The sequence below is a fragment of the Melanerpes formicivorus genome, unplaced genomic scaffold, assembly GCF_026170545.1.
Source record: "Melanerpes formicivorus ecotype bairdi unplaced genomic scaffold, bMelFor1.0.p_v2 SCAF_65, whole genome shotgun sequence".
NCBI classification, from domain to species: Eukaryota; Metazoa; Chordata; class Aves; order Piciformes; family Picidae; genus Melanerpes; species Melanerpes formicivorus.
This window is the reverse complement of record NW_027142417.1, coordinates 3,055,727-3,075,003: the sequence shown is the minus strand read 5'-3', so window position 1 is coordinate 3,075,003 and position 19,277 is coordinate 3,055,727. Positions and strand designations below refer to the sequence as shown.

General features: G+C 56.9%; 1 protein-coding gene across 4 annotated transcripts in view; it reads right to left on the bottom strand.

Moving 5' to 3' along the window:
• Nucleotides 1-7,470: 7,470 nt before the first annotated feature.
• The window catches only part of CUNH8orf34 (chromosome unknown C8orf34 homolog), a 46,613-nt gene continuing 34,806 nt past the window's right edge, over nt 7,471-19,277 (bottom strand). For all 4 annotated transcript variants that reach the window (XM_068162530.1, XM_068162533.1, XM_068162531.1 and 1 more), the window contains 4 exons: nt 17,083-17,168; nt 14,319-14,392; nt 10,313-10,433; nt 7,471-9,876 (listed from right to left, as the gene is read on the bottom strand). In XM_068162530.1, coding sequence (XP_068018631.1) covers nt 9,359-9,876; nt 10,313-10,433; nt 14,319-14,392; nt 17,083-17,168 — 799 coding nt within the window. In that variant the 3' untranslated portion in view covers nt 7,471-9,358. The remainder of the gene's footprint in view (nt 9,877-10,312; nt 10,434-14,318; nt 14,393-17,082; nt 17,169-19,277) is intronic.

The following is a 19,277-nucleotide window of genomic DNA, read 5'->3' as shown; positions in this document are numbered from 1 at the left end:
TTCCCTTCCTCTCAGCTCAGACAGGACTCAAACCCAGCTTCAAACAGCAGAGTGGTCTCTGAAATGCAGCTACTGCCTGCTCCACACTTGCAGCTTTTCACTCAACTGCTGCCAAGAGAAAAGCTGCCCCCGAGCCAGCAAGTCTGTGTGGAGTCATCTGCAGCCCCCCAAAACACACCAAGGTCTGAACCTTCCCTGCTCCCTGCCAGGGCTCCCCACAGGCAGTTTGCTGTTGCTGGGCCAGCACCAAACCCTGCTGGATTCCCACCTGTGAGCCCTGCTCTGACCAGAGCTGAGAGAGATCTGAATGGGTCCTCAGCAGCCCCCCCTGCTGTGGGAGGGGGCTGCAAGCAGAGGGTCCCCTGGCAGCCCCAGGAAGGTGTAAGGGGGGTTGGAGAGGCCAGGGAGGTGCCAGGCTGGGGCTGGGGCGACTCTGCACACCCCAGCACTGCCTGCAGCACATCTCCCCCTCCTCAGCTCAGACATTCCAGGGCTCCACCACTGATCAAACTCAGATCTCCAAAGGCTGCAGCCAGGAAGCCTGGTTTCAATCCACCATGGAATGGGGGCATGGGTGAAGGGAGGGGAAACAACCTCAGCTGAAGACGTTGAGCTCAGCTCTGGAAGCGCAGCACAGAGCATTGCAACTGTGGTGTAAAGCACATCAGGCACGGGCCCAGGCTGCCAGCTCCGAGAGCCAGCACCAAGCTGCTGCTGTCCTGCTCAGCACAAGGGCAGCCCCAGCTGGAAATAGAAGGGGGAAAAGTTTCCTCTCCAAATCCAGGGTTAAGAGCTCCTTGTTCCAGGCTGCAGTGCAGCAATTAACAAGGTAACAGCACAGAGGAATCAGCAGGAGGAAAACCATTGCACAAGCCCTGGGACGTTGTCAGCTGGAGGTGTGAGCTAAAGCCTCAGGGTTGCCAGCAACATCTCCACACACTTCTTGCAGCTATCAGTGTACACGAGAGTGAGGCTGTGCTTCCCATCCCATAAAGCTGTCCCCTGACACCTTGCTGTCAGCACAGATTTCAAGCCCACAGCCTGGAAACCAGCTGGCACCTTGGAGACCTCAACAGTGCCACAACCAGGCAATGATGCTCCCAAGCCCTCAGCCTGCTCAGGAAGGATTCCAGGAGATCCATTTCTTACCTCTGTGCCATCCATCAGCGTGTCCCAGGGCAGCTTCCGTGGTGCTGGGGCTGCCTGGGCACCAGGCTGGCTGCTCTCTGCACTCCTGCCACAGGTCCTGAGCAGGGCAGGTGGTGCCAGGTGGTCATTATGGGCTGGGAGGTGCTCTGCTGTAAGTCACAGAGTGGTGCTGGCTGCCATCCCTGCAAGCACAGCCAGAAGCCTGTGGGCCTCACACAGAACATCCATGGTTCAGTTGCATCTTGGTAGATTGAGCACTGCAGCTCTCTGCTCACCCTGCCTGCTCCCACAGGCCTGCACCTTAGTTCCAACCCCATCACAGCCCTCTGCAACACACTGGAAGCCCTGCTGCAGGGATGGGGAAGCCCTCCCCAGAGAGGAGAAGCAGCCCTCCCCAGAGAGGAGAGGAAGCCCTCCCCAGAGAGGAGAGGAAGCCCTCCCCAGAGAGGAGAGGAAGCCCTCCCCAGAGAGGAGAGGAGACCCTCCCCAGAGAGGAGAGGAAGCTCTCCCCAGAGAGGAGAGGAGACCCTCCCCAGAGAGGAGAGGAAGCCCTCCCCAGAGAGGAGAGGAGACCCTCCCCAGAGAGGAGAGGAGACCCTCCCCAGAGAGGAGAGGAGACCCTCCCCAGAGAGGAGAGGAGAAGCAGCCCCCATCTAGAGCAGCAGCCTCCCTGTGGCATGTGAGGAGGGGAGCTGTTCTATGGCATGACCAAGGAGGTGCTCTCTGCTCTCTCTGCCAAGCTAGGTCATGCCTCAGCCAAAGCATTTTGTCCCCAGAAAATCCACCTGGAGGCAAGGAGAGTTTCCACCCTCCTGAATTCATTCTCCCTTACCTTCAACCTCCTCAGGGCACAACTCTTACCTTTCCACACCAAGTTCACCTTCTTCTGGTGTGTCTGGAGGCTGCCAGATCAGTGTCCCAGCACCTGAGCACGGCCTCACTCTGCAGCCACTCTGCAGCCAGAGCAAGCCCCAGGAGGTAGCACTGCGTCTGCCAGGCTCTGCAGCAGCTGCCTGCAAAGGGAAGCAGCCAGCACACATCCCTGGGGCCCTGGTGCTACCTGAAGAGCTTCAGCTCCACCTACTAAAGAGGGTCAGAGGATCACTCAGGTTGGGAAAGGCCTCCAAGAGGAGCAAGTGCAGGCAGAGCCAGAGCCAGCAGCGTCCCCTGTGCACACAGCAGCCCCGAGCTGAGCGGCAGGTTGGTGCTGCAGCTTCCCCCAGCAGCTCTGCCTGGCTGTGCCCCAGACAAGCCCTGCAGGGGCCTCCAACACATCCCCAGGGGAAATGTGCCCTGTGCCCAGGTGAAAGGTCAGGGACAGCTGACCTGTTCTGGACAGGGAGATGGAGCTTCACCTGGGGGCACAGGAAGTCCAAGTGCTTTGGAATCCCAGCTGGAGGGCCCCACACTCGATGAGCCTGGAGCCGTGGAGGGGTTGGGTTACACACATCAGGAGGAAGAGGACCGTCCCTGGAGGCACTCAGGGAGAGGTGTTGGATTGCAGCCCCTCTGAAGCCCCAGGGAGCAAGGTTGGGAGCTGCACTCATGAGCCCCTCCTGTGCGTTCTGGAGACAGCTCCAAGGCGTGGGGGCTCGGGGGGGCTTTGCTGCTCCAGATGTGACTCCAGAGCAGGGCTGTGCACCCTCTAGGGCAGAGACCTCCCTGGCACACCTGACACATCCTGTGGCCTCCAGTGAGGCTTCTGCAGGCACTGTCTGCGGCTCTGGGGGTTGGCAGGAGCAGGGTTTCCCCCTGGGGCTTAGGCTGGCTTCAGCAGCCCCCAAGGAGAAGGCTCCACCGCAGCCAGGACCTTCCTCTGTGTGGTGGCTGCCTGCAGGGGGGCTCCACCCTTGGCACTGCCCCTTGGGACCAGAGCCTTAGAGATCAAGGCAGGTGATGAACTCAAGAGAAAGCTCCACAGCATGGGCAGCCCCCAGCTCTGCCCCCCACCCCCAACCCCTCCCTCTGAGCCCCCACTGCAGTGGCACACAGGCAGTGGCAGCTGTGGGCAAGCACTTGGACGTTTATTAGCCTAGAAAAGAGTCAAGATTACACAAACAGAAGCAGTAGAAAACCTCAGACAAGTCCAAAGCCACAGCAGCTGCAGCCCTGGGCAGACAGAGCTCAGATTCTCTCCCCTCAATCCATAGTCACAGGGCACAAAGTGAAGCAAACCATCAGAGTGAGCCTGGAAGGTGCTGGCTCCCCTGCTCCCAGGGGTGCCACTGAGGGACTGCTGAGCCTGCAGAAATAGCTTTGCTTAAAATCTTTGTGCAGAAGGGAAAGGAAACTCTCAGGTGTGGCTGTGCCCAGCGAGTTGTGGCCTGAATGGCTCCTCAGCAGTCCCTCTGACTTCACAAGCCTGTGAAGGCACAGAAATTAGGGCTCAAATTCCAGCTACCAAGGGGCAAATTCAGCCTTCACCGGGCTGGCACACTGCAGGAGCTATCCATGCCCTGAACTCACAGCTAAACAAGCACAGGACCAGCACAGGAGCACACAACGGTGTGGGTTGGAAGGGACCTTGAGGGTCATCCAGTTCCAACCCCACCACCACGGGCAGGGACACCTCCTGCCAGACCAGAGAGGAGCAAACCCTGCACATCCAGGCTGCTCCTGGTGGGAATAAACACATTCACAGACAGCAGGATGGGAAGTGCTGCTCTGACCTCCTCTACAGCTATGCAGAGTCCACCTGTACCTGAACACAGCCCCCAGCCTGTGCCACTGCCCTGTCCATCCCCTGTCACTCCCAGAGCTGCCCAGCACCCCCAGCTCGTGGCTCCACACGCATCAGCTCCCCTGGCTGCCAGGCCAGAGCAGCTCCTTCCCTTCCTCACAGCCTGAGGAGTGGAATCTTCCCTACTCAGACTACCCACCCCCCATGCCAGGTCCAGAGAGATGTAATGACTGCAGGGTGAAAGGTGAGGTGCAGCCCCTGCCAGCTGCTCTGCCTGCCAGGAGCCAGCACTGGCAGCAGGAACAGCTCCAGGGCCCCTGCTGAAGCCCCGCAGGGGGAACCGGCAGCAGGCAGCTCCTCTTGGTCAGTTCTGCAGCTGCTGGGTGCCAGCGGCAGCAGGGTGCCCCCCGTCGGGGCTGCTGCCTCTCCTGGTGGTGATGTTGACAACGTTTAGCACTCCTGGTGCAGGAAGCACTGCTGGCATCGAACAGCTCTGCTCTGTGTCCTCATTTGCTCAGTGCAACTCTGCCACTCCAAGGATGCAGCTCAGTCCCCAGGGGCTCACAGGAGGAAGGTTCTGTCGCACTGATTCCCCTCCTCACACCTCCTGGGTGAAGGAAAGGTGGTGGAGGGAGGTTTCTTCTGGATTTCAGTAAGGCTCTGGATGCTGCCCCTCGAGGAACCCTCCTGGAGCAGCTGTCCAGCTTCAGGGGGTGCTGGGGAAGGGGCTGAAAGGCAGAGCTCAAAGGGTTGCAGTGAATGGGGCTGCACCTGGCTGGTGGCTGGTCACCACGGGCCAGCTTTGTGCTGGTCAGCCACTTAAAATCTGTCAGGGAAGAACTGGCACATCCCCACCCTGCAGAGCACAAAGCTCCTGAGGACCAAAGCAGCCAGCACAAAGCTGGGAGGTGCTGCTCCAGCTCCCTGGCAGGCAGAGGAAGGAGCTGCACTCCCTGCACTGCCTGTTGCTGCTTGCCCTGCCCTTTGGGTCAAGATCCTGCTGACCTTTGCTGTCACCCTCAGGCAGCTGCTTCAAAGGGTGGAGGATGTGCAGGATTACTTACTTGTGTGATTAAGAAGTGCTTTTCCCTGCAGAGGCATTCCAGAGCAGGCAGGCAAGCCAGGGAGAACGGAGTCCTGGGGAGCGAGGCTCAGCTCTGCAGAGCTGCTGGGGGGGTTGGGGCTTTCCCTGCTGGTCACTGCAGTCACTGAACAGAGAGCATCGATTCCAGCTCCATGCCACCTCGCTGCAGCAGCTGCTTCAGCACCTCAGGACAAATTGTTCCACTTAGCCAAGCAAACCCTGGCCTCTGATCACGTTGTCATCGCTCAGCCACCTCACAGAGCTGCTGCAAATCCACCCTGCACAGCTCAGCCCTCCAACAAGTGAGGAATGAGCACCTCTGGGAGCAGCTCCTCACCTGCACAGGCCCTGCAGAGAAGTCAGCAGCTGAGGGCTCCTGGTGTGTTCTCTGGCCCTGCCAAGCATACTCACACTTGTCTGGGGCAGCTTCCAGCCCTTCACTCTCCAGGGCTGCCGAGCGAGCCGAAGCTGTGGTAAGAATCCATCCTGCCACAACCAGGTCTGCTTCAGGCACAGGGACACAGGATGGCTCTGCACAGGTGCAGCAAACACTCCTAGCCTCAATTCAGCAGCCAGGAGAAAGCCTTTGGTAACAGCAACACAATAACCTTGCTGTGCAACAGAAGCAGGAGGTAGGGGGTGGCCAGGACCCCTGCAAACCTGTGCAGTGAATCCTTTATCTCCTCTGACAACAGAGCCCTCCCTGGCTGGCTGCTGCAGCCACGCTCGCCTCAGCTGAACGCAGAGCTGTCCCTGCAGCTTTGGGGCTGTGCCTGGACATGCCAGGCAGGGTTTGCTTCACTGAGGCTTTGCTTTGTCAGGACTTTCACTGCCTCTGATCTAGTAAGAACAAGGACCTGAAACCTAAGGCTTTCTTGGAGGGGGAGAGCCTAGGAAGGAAAAATGCTGTGGGAAGTTTTTGTCTCCAAGACACCACAAAGCTCTAAGCATCAGACCAGAAGTGTTTCACAGAGTCAGAACTCCACTCACAGCTGAGGACCTCCCTTCTAAATGGTCTGCAGCTGCCTCCCTTTCTGTGGAACCTCTGTAGCTGTGTCCATGCAAACACTTCTCCACAGCTGAGTGTGTGAGCAGTGCCACACAGGGCAGTGCCACACAGGCCAGTGCCACACAGGGCAGTGCCAGGTGCCTTTGCAATACCCAAGGTGAGAGATGAGGCTGGAGCACAGGAGGTTATCCTCAGAACAGCTGCAACTGGCAGCTCTGGGCTCTAAAAGAACTCAAAGCTGGGCCAGATGCCATAAAGCTACTGCCCAGGCTCTTGTAAATGCCTGAGAAAGAGGTTTAGGAGCCCTGGCAGCCACAGCAGCTGGAAGCCAGAGCCTCCCTGTGCAGCTGGAGCTCTCCTGCACAGTGCTCCAGGAGAATCTTTACTGTGGGGCTGCGTGGGCTGAAACCAGGAGCCAGGCTTGTCTGGATCAGCTGCTGGAGACCTTGGGCTGTCCAACCAAGATCCACCTCCCTGGCAGGGAGGGATTGACTCTGCCAGCAGCCTGGCAAAGGAGCCACTGAGGCTGCTGCCATGGCCCAGCAGGAGCTGGGCAGCAGCTCCTCACTCATTTCAGGCCACTTTGAAGCAGCTCAGTGCTGGAGCAGGCTGCTGCCCACAGCACTGAACTGGGCAAAGTACTTTGCTTTGTGGCCCTGGCCTCCTGCAGCAGGAGTGAGGAGCTCTCAGAGACCAGCACACTCTCCCCTGCCAAAAGCACAGAGCAAAGAACTGAGCCAGGCAGCAGTGGAACCAGAGTCCTCAGCACACCCTGCTCCAAACCCCAGGCAGAAAACTTGTGTCCATCACCACTGCCTCCCAACAAGCTGCAGTTCCCTGCTGGTAACAAGCAGAGAGCCACACAGATTGCTGACCACCACCTCAGACCACCTGGATAGATGGCAGCAGAATTCCAAGTGCTGAGCAGCCCAGGGAGCCAGGAGGAGTTTCATCTCAGCAGCTTCTGACCACCACCACAGGGCTCTGCCACTACAGAGGGCTCCAGCCAAAGAGAGGAGCAAGAGTCAACATTCCTCTGTCAATGGACACAAAGCACCAAAGGCAAATGCACACAAAGCCTCTCTGCCAAGGGCTCTGGAGCCCTGATTTATAGAGCCAATAAAAGCATTTCTCCAGGTAGCATTTCTCTGCTGTAATTCAGTTCAGCCCTGGACAGAGCTGATAATAAAACCCACCTGGCAGAACTCTGCCGTGTGCTGTGTGCCAAGAGGCAGCAGTGTGGCCACAAAATCTCAGCTCTTTGTAAGTCCTGAGCATTAAAAACCCCTAAAAGATTCTTAGCAGCTGATAATGTTAAGCACTTGCCACATTTGATCAGATTTGTGCTCTAATGAGATTAAACCTCCCTGAGGCACAGCAGGGACTTCAGCAGAGCTTCAGGACAGCTCTCAGTTGTACCTGGCTGCATGAGTTTTGTATTCCACTCTCAATCTGTGCTCTGGAACCTGTCACAACTCAGAAGCACAGAGAGAAGGCAGTGAGAGCTGTGTTAGGATGGGTGATAAATAACCACAGTGCACAGCCATGCAGGTTCTGAAGGCTTTAATTGAAGCTCCTTCTGGGCAGCCATGCCCCTGGCAGCCAGCACCCCCAGCCTGCCCAGCTGGCTGCCTCTCACCCAGGCTGGCAGGGAGGGACTGCTCCAAGCCATCAACACCTCCTGAGAGCAAGGAAGCAGAATGAGCTCCAAAACCTCCTGCAGCACTGGCAGCAAGACCACCGTGTGCTCACACCTAAGGGAGCTCCCAGGCCACACCAGAGGGCTGAGAGGAGTGAAGGCAGTTCCCCTTCTCTGACCTGACTGCTCTCACACAGGAGGAGGACACAAAACCTGCAAGGAGAGCTGCAAAGTTATTTACACAGCATCAGCCTGGACTTTGGTGCTTGTGGTCACAAAAGGTGGGAAGGAGGACAGAGATTCCTTGTGCTCCTCCTACCTCAGCCCAGCTTTGCCTTTTTACAGCCTGGTTCCAGGGTCAGAGAGAGGCTGGGGCAGCAGGGCACGAGATCCCATGGCCACAAATAGGGCACAGCTCTGCTGAGGCAGGGATGCCACTCAACCCAGACACTGCTGCTGTGCTCTGATCCAAACCCACTGCTGCTGTGCTCTGTCTGAACCTCTCCAAGTGACCAGGAGTGTCAGTGTGCAAAGAGAGCTCTGGGGAGCTCCCAAAGGCTCTGCTGGACCACTCCAAAGGTGGGGCCAGACCTCCATCAGCCACTTTCTGATCTCCAAGGGCCCTGACAGTGTGGCAGAGGTGCTCAGTGTGCTGTGTCACACCGGCAGCCCTCCCCTGGGGAGCAGGGCTAGCCCCGAGAGGAGGCTCTGTGAAGCCAAAGGTCACTTGTGCACGTCAGGAAGGGATCAACAGGGCTTGAGCTGGGTCAGCAGCAGCCATTGTACCCAGTGAGAGAAGAATTTGTCACTTCTGGGAGGGATTAGAGCAGAGGATGAGAGCCTGCAGAGCAGTGCTGGGGCTGAGCAGCAGCTGGGTGACAGCAGAGACACGATGCCAGCTGTGAGCCAGGGCAGAAGGCTGCTCAGCCCTTGGAGCTCTTGAGTCTGTACACAGGAGGTGTGAGAGGACAGCAGCAGAGGCTGGGCTTTGGCAGGTCACACAGCAAGGGCAGCAGGCTCTGGTCAGAGGAATACAAAGAGATCTGCAATCAATGAGTGCTCCCCCACTGAAAACTGAGCACCCCAGAGAGAAGCAGGTACCAGGGACAGGCTTTACCTGAGAGAAACTCACCTCTGTAAGGCATGGATCTGAGTCAAGTGCCTTTATTCCCACTGCCTACACACCAGAGTGGTCTTTAAGGCAGCCAAGGTTAGCAACATTGAGAGGGTATTTCCCTTTTTGTTTGGGACAAGGACCCCTGCAAGCCACTGCTAGGGGAGAGGAGGTGTTGAGGCTCAGCCCCAGCCCGGTTCGGATGCTCACAGCACTGGGCAGCAGCTCAGGGAGGTTGGACCTCCCTCAGTGCAGCCCAGCTTGGTGTGCTGCAAAGCCTGTCTCCACCCAGCACAGCCCTGCTGATCGTCCCGGGGTCCAAAAACCACTACAGAAGATGCAGAGAGAGGGAATGCTCCACCCTGCAGGTCTGGCAGGGGGAAAAACTACCCTGGAACCACAGAGAAGAGAAAGTTGTGTTTAATATTCCAGAGGCAGGCACCTCTTGGGAAGTGTAAGGCTGATGAGAGTGCTGTGCACTGAGCAAAGCCCTCCCTTGCTGCTGGGGATTCGGGGGGCACAGGAGTGACCTCTCTGCCGGAGCCCTCTCCAGGCTCAGCAGCACTTCCTCGCTGCTTTTCTCCTCAGCACAGCTCCAGCCCCGCCGCAGCGGGGCGCTGCTGGGTGCTCCCTGGGCACCTCCGCACAAGGCACAGCCCAGCAGCTGAGACACAGCGAGAAGCTTAGATGGAAAACCTTACTTCTGACAAACTGCTCCTCTGGGTGCTGACAGTGCCGACCATGTCCCCGCCCAGCTGCACAGCCAGCCCCGACGCCGCGCTCAGGGTCCTCCCCATTTGGCTCTTCGATGTCAAGGATCTGCTCCTCTGCATGCTAACGCTGCCCTCCCTGCTGCCCTGGCTGCCAGGGGTCAGGGGCCGTGGCAGCAGGCTGCTGGGGGTCCCGGGCCGGCTGCCCGCCGTGGAGGGGGTGGGTGGCTTGCTGGGCTGCGTGCCGGGCGCCGGGGACCTGCCGCCGGCCGCGCTGCAGACCTGCGCCCTGCTGCTGGGCAGCGGGGGGGACATGCTCCCTTGCAGCTGAGCGTTCTTCCCCGGGGGAGCTGGCACCTGGGGCCGTGCAGCCTGGCTCTGCGTGGCTTGGAGATTGCCTGGATGGTCAGAGGCGGCTCCAGGGGCGTGCTGGGCACCAGGGCTTCTCGAGAGCCTCGCTTCCTCCCACAGCGCCAGGTCCTTCTCGATGTCTGTGCACACACAAAGACAGACAGACAGACAGACACTCAGGTCCTGCTCCTTTTCTAGCCTAAACCTCCTCCTGCTGCAGGACACAGCTGCTCCTCAAGCCAAAGCTCCTCTGCAGCCCTGCCTGCAGGCTGCCCGGGTGCAGGAGAGGCATCAGGAGCTTGTCACTGCACAGACCTTGGTGGAACGTGAGCACAGTAACAGCTTTGTCAGTGAGCTCCCAGGCTGCAGCATGTGCAACACTGCTTAATTGCTGCCTAAATCTCTGGCTAATTACTGGGTTCCCTACAATTACAGCAAGGTTCATCACACCTACAGCCACAACTGTGCTGTTTCTCTGCAGTGAAGCTGAGGGGAAGCTGCAGGGCTTGACCTGTTTCCATCACCAGGTGAGGCAGAGCCCTGCTAGGTGCTGTGCTCCCACACCACCACACCTACCAGCTAGGTGCTTCTCCATGCTCTGAAGTTCTTTTGCTGCTAAGGAATCCTTCAGGGGCTTCTGCCTTGGGGAACCTCCGGGCCTGACACCCACAGCATCCAGGGTCCAAGCCGCCTGAGCCTTGCACAGACACAGAGAAGAGAATCACTTTTGCAATGCAGCTTCACATTCAAGCATGGAGCAGTAAACCAGAGGCAATCCCCATCGAGAGCAGGGGGCCTGGGGCTGCTTTTATGTAGAAGAGAAAGTACTTTATGAAAGCTGTTACCAAATAGCCTCTCTTACCTTAATTAACATCACGAGTTGGCAACCCAAGCATCCAAAGCAACTCAGCTAACCCTTCCCCCCCGGCTCCTGCTCCATGCTGAGCCATCAGAACAGGACAAATTCCTCTCTGATTTACAGCCCAGCTCCTCAGTGGGGCTGGGGCTGCACTGCCTTTAAATCACTGCAGCCTTTGGCACCGTGTCTCTGCAGAGCAGCACTCTGGGAACAGCACAGGATTTCCTCACCAGCACTGCCTGTGCTGCTCCAGCACTGCAAGGAGGACTCCTTGCAGCAACAGCAACTAACCCAGCAGGGCAACACAGCCTGGTGCCACCAGACAGCCCAGCAGCACAGGCACCTCCCTGGGGAGCACTGGTGCCCAGCAGTCCCTGCACTTCCAGGAACCTCTCAACACAGCTGCCAGGGGTGGCCTTAAGATACAGCTGGAGGGATTCTCACTGCAAAGCCTCTGCAAGCCTTGCTCATTGAACCCACAAACCAGAACACCAACCCCAGAGCCCCAGCGTTGTGGGGGCTGGAAGGGCTCTCTGCAGGCTAAAGAGGGGCACCCACAGCAGCTTGCTCAGCACCACACTGTTCAGACCCAGCTGAACCACAGCAGACTTGAACCATTCTGCTTTGTGGCTCTCCTGCAGCAGATGGTGCCTGCCCCTCTAAACACTGGGGTCCAGACTGCTTCGGCTTCCACACCAAGCACCTTCCACGTGGGCCAGGAAGACAGGGCTCACACAGCTCTCTTCCAAAGACCCTTCAGGTAATTCCTGCTGCTTTATCAGAAAGGCACAGGTTGTGTTGGAAGGGACCCCAAAGACCATCCAGTCCCAACCCATGGCAGGGACACCTCCCACCAGCCCAGGCTGCTCAAAGCCTGGCCCTGAACAGCTCCAGGGAGGAGGCAGCCACAGCCTCCCTGGGCAGCCTGTGCCAGTTTTCCTCCAACCCTTCTGCAGGACAAGGCACATCTGATGGAAATGTGTCAGATAGAGAGGAGGAGGAGGGAGAAGCTGATGCTGAGGACCCACTGAACTAGGGGCAGACTGAAATGAGCCTTTGGAATGCAGGCCCCCCCAGCTGCACCCTCAGGCCTGGCCAGCAGCTCACACAGGTGATGTGCACACTGCAGGGAGTGCCACAAAGCAATCTGGGCAGCTGATGAGCAGTGTGTGATCAGCAGCACGTCCAGGCTCTTGCTGCCTCCCCCCGAGCCTCCTGGAGCATCTCCCCTCCCCTGTAATGCCTGAGACTCATTCCAAGTCACGAGCAGCTGCCCTGCCAGCAGCCCTGCAGTAATTGCACAGCGTATTTCTGCCTGCCTGGAAGGATTTGTGGCAGCCCACTGCAAGCACACATTGATCTTCACAGCCCTCCTGCCAGCCAGCTCAGCACCACCTCCATATTTCACATGGCAAGGTTGTCAGAGAGTAAGTGTCACTGGAACTTAGGAGGGGACTGGGGAGCAGACCTCTTCCTCCAGAGCTCCAAGGAGCAGCAGCAGTTGGATCACTCTGTCCTTTGTGAGGAGATACAGCTGCAGACAACCCCCAGTGCTGGAGAGCTGGATGGGTCTTATTCTGAAGCCCAGAGTGCCAGGCTGGAAGGGACCCCAAGGCTCATCTGCCCCAGCCTTGCTAGCTGATGGTGAAGCTGAAGGGAGCTGCCCCAGCACCCTGGCAAGCTGCCTTCAAACCGTCCCAGGCAGGGGACTCCACTGCTGCCCCTGGGAGCTGATCCCAGTCTCCAGCTGTGCTCATGGGGCTGCATTTTCTTCTGGAGCCACATGGGAATGTCCCCAGCAGCTCCTTGTCCCCAGCAGCCCTGGTCTTTGCCATGGGACTCCTTGTACAAAGGGAGTCTCCATCCTCCTGGTGACCACCCTTGATGTGCTGGTCCATGATCTGCCCTAAGCCTTCCCTTCTCCAGGCTGAACAAACCCAGCCCTCAGCCTTGAATAACAACAGAGATCCAAGCTCACAACCAGCTGCTACCTGCTCTCTTTAAGCAGAAGCTTGGAGTAGAAGGCTGCAAGGTTTTGCTCATAATGATCTCTGCTTTCCCTTGCAGCTTTCTCTCCCTGTGCAATTCAGCTTATTTGCTGCTCTCTCCCTGTGTGACACAGCAGTGGGACTGAGAAATCAAAGCTGGCAGCTGCAGGCCCTAATCAATAAGAAAAGAGTGGCCTCAGAGGCTGCTGCAAGATTGATTCTACCTCTGTGGAGCAGAAAGGAGGAGGCTTGGCAAAGGGGCTCAAAGCAACAGCAGCTAAAGATCTGCTCCTTGCTCCTTTTCTGCAGCATCCACCATGCTCCATGGGCTTCCTGCTCTCCACAGAGCCCCCAGAGCCTGCTCTCCACAGAGCCCCCAGATCCTGCTCTCCACAGAGCCCCCAGACCCTGCTCTCCAGGCTCTCCACAGAGCCCCCAGAGCCTGCTCTCCACAGAGCCCCCAGAGCCTGCTCTCCACAGAGCCCCCAGAGCCTGCTCTCCAGGCTCCCCAAAAGGCTTTGGGAGTTGATCTGGAGCTCCAGACCTGGCAGCTGCTGAGCTGAGTGCTGGAGACAGTCTGTGCTCAGCCCAGTTCAGCTTTGTTAGTGGCACTTCATCAGCTGCCTGAGAGACTGCAGGACCAGCCTGCACCCTTAGCTCTCTTTTCTCTTTAGCATTGCCTCTTCTTCCCTCAGCTAACAAGCTCTGAGCCCTTTCCACTTACTTGACCAGCCCTGAAGTGTGCTCTAAGCCACAACTGCTGTGCTCCAACAGGAATTCCTGTGTCCTCTTGGCACTGCCCAAAAGACTGCAAAGAACCCAAACCAGCCCAAGCAACTCTTGTTGTTTGCCCTAGAAACAGCAAAGCTGCTGGAGCCTGGCTTCAGACTGCTGGAGCCATTTGCAGCACCTGGGCTGCATTACTGCACTCCTGCTGTGTGGCACTGCAGAGTAACAAGCAGCTAAAATGCACCTGAACGAGTGGCTCATGACAGAGAGCTGAACACACAAGGTTATAGATCTCTGGGGATATTCTGTTGTGTAACAACCTTTACTCCAACAACACTCTGGGGTTATCTGGTCAGGGGAATTTTATCTACTTCATATAATCCTTATTAATTATTGTGGAGCTCATTCCACTGGTTACCTGCTCTGGGAAGCTGCCAGGTCCACAAGGATGTTCTTACAAACAAGAGAAGTGATGGAAATGTTCTCACAAAGGTTTCAGTCCTGCTTGGGGAAACGAGCTCACCTAGCCAGGGGTGTGCAGCAGACCCCCCTGGGGGACGATGGGGTGTGCAGCAGACCCCTCTGGGGGACGATGGGGTGTGCAGCAGACCCCCCTGGGGGAGTGGGTTCCAAGCAAAGATAAGAGTCCTGGAATTCAGGGCATGAATCCGTTTGTTCCCTTGATGCTGTGCCATGCAGTGTTCCCTGCTCCCAGGGCTCCCTGGCTGCCGTCTGAGCACACACAGAGCATTCAGTGGCTGCAGCCACAGGGGGAGCAGGACAGGCAAGTCCTGCAGCACCTGGGGCTGTGTGAGACAGCAGCAATTGATTTCTGAGGATCCCCCTTCCTGGCGTGGAATACTGAAAGCAGTCAGAGGGCTGGAAGCGCAGGAAGGTTAAGGGAGTGAGGTGTCCTCCCTGCAGGCTGGCTGCTGCCAGGCACAGCCTTGGTGCACAGCCTGATTTGTATCAAACTGTTGGTAACAATCAGAGGGAAGGTACTTACATATCCTGCCCCTTGAGAGCCACTCTGAAACTCATCAATATCTTCGGGAAGTGCTTCCACCCCGGGAACCTGAGCTGTTCCAAAGAGGTAGAGGAGAAGTAAATCACTTTAATTAAGTCGGCATTAGTCACTTGGAAAAGCAAACGCCCATAAATTAAGTGCTGGGGAGGTAAATGTGTTCCAGGCACTGCTCTCAGCTGCACCTCAGCCCATTTCCATGGCTGGCTGCTCTAATGCAGGGCTAATCTGGGGTCTGATTTTAATTGCTACGCTCAAGGCAGCGAGCAGCAGGGGCTCCAGCAGGACCTGGGTGACAAGCGAGCTCCCCCCAGCTGCCAAGGGCTCTCCCAGGCTGTGCCACTGCTTGCCCTGGTGGAGCCTCAGCTTTATAAAACCAGAGACATCACATTTCATCAATTCTCTTAACCTGATCAGAACAGAGTTAAAAGCCTTGAAGGAAGCAGCTCAGGACACCTCAGGCTGTGTTTCAAGGCCATGGAAGCAGGGAGGTGCTGGGCACACTGTGGCAGGGAGCTGCCCATCTGCTAAAGAGCTCAGCCCAGCCCTGCCACAGGGACAGAACCACATGGAGGGAGGGCAGCAGCCACCACCACTGCAGACAGACAGCAGTAGGGGAAGAAGAGGTGATGAGGCTGCAAAGCTGTGCTCAGTGGGTAGGAAGTGGGAGGTGATTCAGTATCACTAAGGTTGGAAGAGACCTCAAAGATCATCGAGTCCAGCCTGTTACCACAGACCTCATGACTAGAGTAGTGATGCCAAGTTTTAGCCACTGCCACAGCCCTGCCTCCACACCTTTGCATCCTCACTGCTTGGTCTCTCAGCTCCAGCTGGAACAGCACCAGAACTGCTCCACACCGACCTGGTGCTGCCCCACACCTCCCTCCCTGCCCCACACCCTCACTTCAAACTTGTCCTCTTCAGCCAAAGGCCTGCTTTGCTTTTTCACTATGTTGGCAGTTAAAAGGAGCAGGAAAGAAAAGGGGGGAAAGTCCAATTTACCCATCCCAATCTGTTCAATTTCCTCCAAGCAGAAGCAGAAACTTTGTAGTGCCTGCTGGCTAGAAGCAGGAGCTAACTGCACACAGCAGGCCCAGGGACTCCAGCTGGACAGGGGACAAAGTGCTGGGGCATTGGCTCAGTAAAGTTCACTCAGCACACTCAGTGTTCCACCTTAGCACAGCACAACTTGATCTCATCCTCAGCAAAGGAGACTGAACCAAGGCCCTGTGGTACCTGCAGGCAGCTGGGACTGAAGGAGCACAGATCCCTTAGTGATGCTGCTCCTTAACATCCAAATTGAAACCAAAAGGCTCAGCAGGAGGTGACCTCTGCAGCCCCCTCAACCTGAAACCCAGGCTGGGGCTTGACAGATGCAGAGTTTGAGCAGATCACTCCTAGAATCACTCAGGTTGGAAGAGATTAGAAGCAAGAGAAATTAGCTCCAATTTGTTTGGCATGAATTACTCAGCAGAGCTGACTTGTCTGAGGGTGCTGGAGACCAGACTGCAAATCAAACCCTGCCCAACAGGCAGGCAAGGGACTGGAAGATCTCTCTCTGCAGGTCTTCCAGTGACAGCTAAGAGGAAGTTAACCCTCCCCAGCTTCACCTCTCCCAGAAAGCATTCTCTGAAAGCCAGACTCCAGGTGTTATTCTCTTCCAGTCCCTGAGCAGCAGCTGGGGCAGGGCTGAGTGTCCTGCCTGCAGGACCTGCAGACGTTTGTATGAGCAGCAGAAAGGTTCTTCAGAGCTCCTCTTCCAGTGTCTGTTAACACCAGACTGCAGTGCTTGGAGAGGTCACTGAGGCTCTTCTGGTACTTAGGAAGAAACTCTGTAGTTCTTCTCTTGCCTGCAGGGCTGTGTCCTGCCTGGAGCCCTCAGCACAGGAAGGACAAGGAGCTGGCAGAGGAGGGCCACAAAAGTGATCAGGGGCTTGGATCACCTCTGCTCTGGGGACAGGCTGAGGGAGCTGGGGCTGCTCAGCCTGGAGAGAAGGCTGCAGGCAGACCTCAGAGCAACCTTCCAGTGCCTGAAGGAGCTACAAGAAGGCTGCAGAGCGACTGCTCCCAAAAGGCTGCAGGGACAGCACCAGGGGCAATGGCTTCAAACCAGGGCAGAGCAGATTGAGATTGGATGTGAGGAACAAGTTTTGTACCAGGAGGCTGCTGGAACACTGCAACAGGTTGCCCAGGGAGATGGCTGAGGCTCCATCCATGGAGATATTCCAGGTTAGGCTGGACAGGGCTCTGGGCAACGTGATCCAGTGGAGGATGTCCCTGCTGACTGCAGGGGGTTGGACTGGGTGAGCTTTGGAGGTGCCTTCCAAGCCAAACCATTCTGTGGTTCTCTGATGATCTGAGTCCTGGGCACAGATACACAGCAGCAAACCAAATCTTTCCAAGACCAGCCTTTGGCTAGAGGCCACCTGGCAATGAACAGCCCAGGTCCCTGCTCTTCAGTTACTCTACCTCCAAAATAGTGCTCACACACCCAAACTGCCTGCTGCAAATGACTCCTGGCCCAGGGCAGCTCCCAAACACCCCCAGGAGTTGCCCTGGAGTGCGAGCTGGCCATGCTCAAAAGCCTGCTGGGTGCTCTTCTAGCAGGTCTGAAGGGAAAAGGACTGAGTTGAGTGCCCAGAGCACTGCAAATGGTTAATCTGCTTTTACAGGCACAACCTCTCCCCCTGAGCTCAGGCTGTTGGTGTTTGGGGTTTTATGAGCAGTAAATATTTCTGTGACTTACCATCAGAGTCTGGCACTGCTGGCTCAGCTGTTTGGGATACCATGGAGACATCCTCTGGCCTCTCTGCCAAGTTCTCTCCCTGCAATCTGAGTTGAGGAGAAATGGAATCAAAACACTTGCAGTGGTACCACAGAGCTCTGCCTGCACCCCCTGCTCACACCCAGCACTGCCTCACAGACTCACAGCCTGGGGGCTGAGGACCCACTGCAGACCTGCCTGGTAGAGGAGCTCTGCTGAGGGGCTGTTTGGTGGAGTCCAGCTGGCAGAGGCTGACCAAGTGCTACAAAGCCTCAAGCTCTGTGCCTGACCTTTCAGGAAGCCTCATTCCAGCACTCCAAGAAAGGCTCTTGAGCTTTTCCCACGAGGAAATGCCTCATGGATTAACTTTATTTCCCTTCACAGCAACCTCCTCATCCTCCCACCCTGTTTCCAAAGCCACAATAACATCCCTGTGGCAATCCAGTCACTGCTGTGAGGAGAAAGCCCTGAGTGCATCTTGGTCTCTCTTCTGGCCTCACTTGGCAGCTGGCAGCACGCTGGCAGGGCATGAGCAGCCGCTCCGCAGGGTCAGCTCTGCTCTGGGCTTGGACAGCCATCAGCAGATCGTTTGTCCCTGGCCTGTCTGAATCAGAGCAGAGAGCCAGGGCCCTCCATGCATTTGCATGAAGCAGAGAGCCTCTGCTGGCACCAAGGGAGGCAGGAAGCAGTGTGCAGGTGTGCTGCAAGGCTGCCCCAAAGCCAGCGCCCTGCTGCCCACCAGAAACTCCTTTGGATCAGAGTTTAACAACACTCTCCTGCCACAGCCTTCCAGACCCAGGTCACTTCACCCCAGGCACTTCCCAGTCCCTTCCTCCCAGGACTGACCCCCAGACCCCCAGGCAGAAGGCTTCCCATGTCAGGACCAACTCTCCTTTAGTCCCCAGGCAAGCAGAGTTGCATCACTGCTGTGTGTGGCTCCCACACTGCTACCTTCTTTTCCTTCTCAGCCAGAGCTGGGTGAAGCCACTCAGATTCTGATGGTGGCCTGAGGTGAGCACCACTTGGGTCAGACCCCACCATGGCCACTGGTGAGGGGAGTGAGTATCAGCATTACCTGAAGAAACTCATTAGCAACTAAAGCCACCTGAGAGCAGCAGGGCAGAGCTCTGGGCAGGAAGCTGTTGGTGGCTCCATCAGTTCTGTTCATGGCAGAGACTCAGCACCCAGGCTGAGTTCCACCCTGCCCCACCCCACGAAGCCCTCCTGCTCTGCCCACACCTGGATCAAGAGCCCTTGGGCACTCCCTCTCCTGAGGATGCCATTGCTCAGCCCAGCAGAGCCCAGCAGATGGCTTGAGAAGTCCTAAAGCCTGCAGTCAGAAGTGGATTTGGGCTCAGTCCATCCTCCCTCTGCAAATTAAAAGCATTACTCTGCAGTCTCTCCTGGAGATGCCTGTGGCAAGGTTCCATGTCACCAGTGGGTAATTCACAGCCCCCATGCTCTCAGCTGGGGGAAGCAGAATATCCCCTTGCTGAGCAAAGCTTCCTCATTGACCCAGGCTGCAGAATAATCTTTTCTGTGTCTGTCTGCCTTCTCAGGATGGCTGAATGCAGCCCTTTGTGCATTTCAATAAGTGCCCTCTGCAGCTCTTTCTGAGGAGAACCCAAAGTGGAAATATATTTCCCAGCGTAAGGAATCCATAAAGAGCCTGAATTATCTAATCCTTTTACAAGATGGGGAATTAAGCCATTCTTATGGCAGGCTTTTATCTGCTGCTGGCTTCAAACCATTATCTCACAGCAGAAAAATTACAGCCTTTGTCAGCCCTTTCAGCCTCAGCACTCTTTCTTCCCCTGTGAACCCTTTTTCCTAGGCCTTGGGAAAGAGTTGTGTGGCTGCAGGACACCCTGAGCTGCCAGCCAGAGCCTCAGATAGCCCCAGCCAGCATCCCCCAGCTCCTGGGCTCCTCCTGCCTTCCTCCCTGCATCCTCTGCATCCAGAAGAACTGCTGCTGCTGCTGGGGTCCAGCACAGCACAGCTGCAGGCAGCAGGGTCCATGCACACCTCTGGAGCTGGGGTCCAGCACAGCACAGCTGCAGGCAGCAGGGTCCATGCACACCTCTGGAGCTGGGGTCCAGCAGAGCTGCAGGCAGCAGGGTCCATGCACACCTCTGGAGCTGGGGTCCAGCAGAGCTGCAGGCAGCAGGGTCCATGCA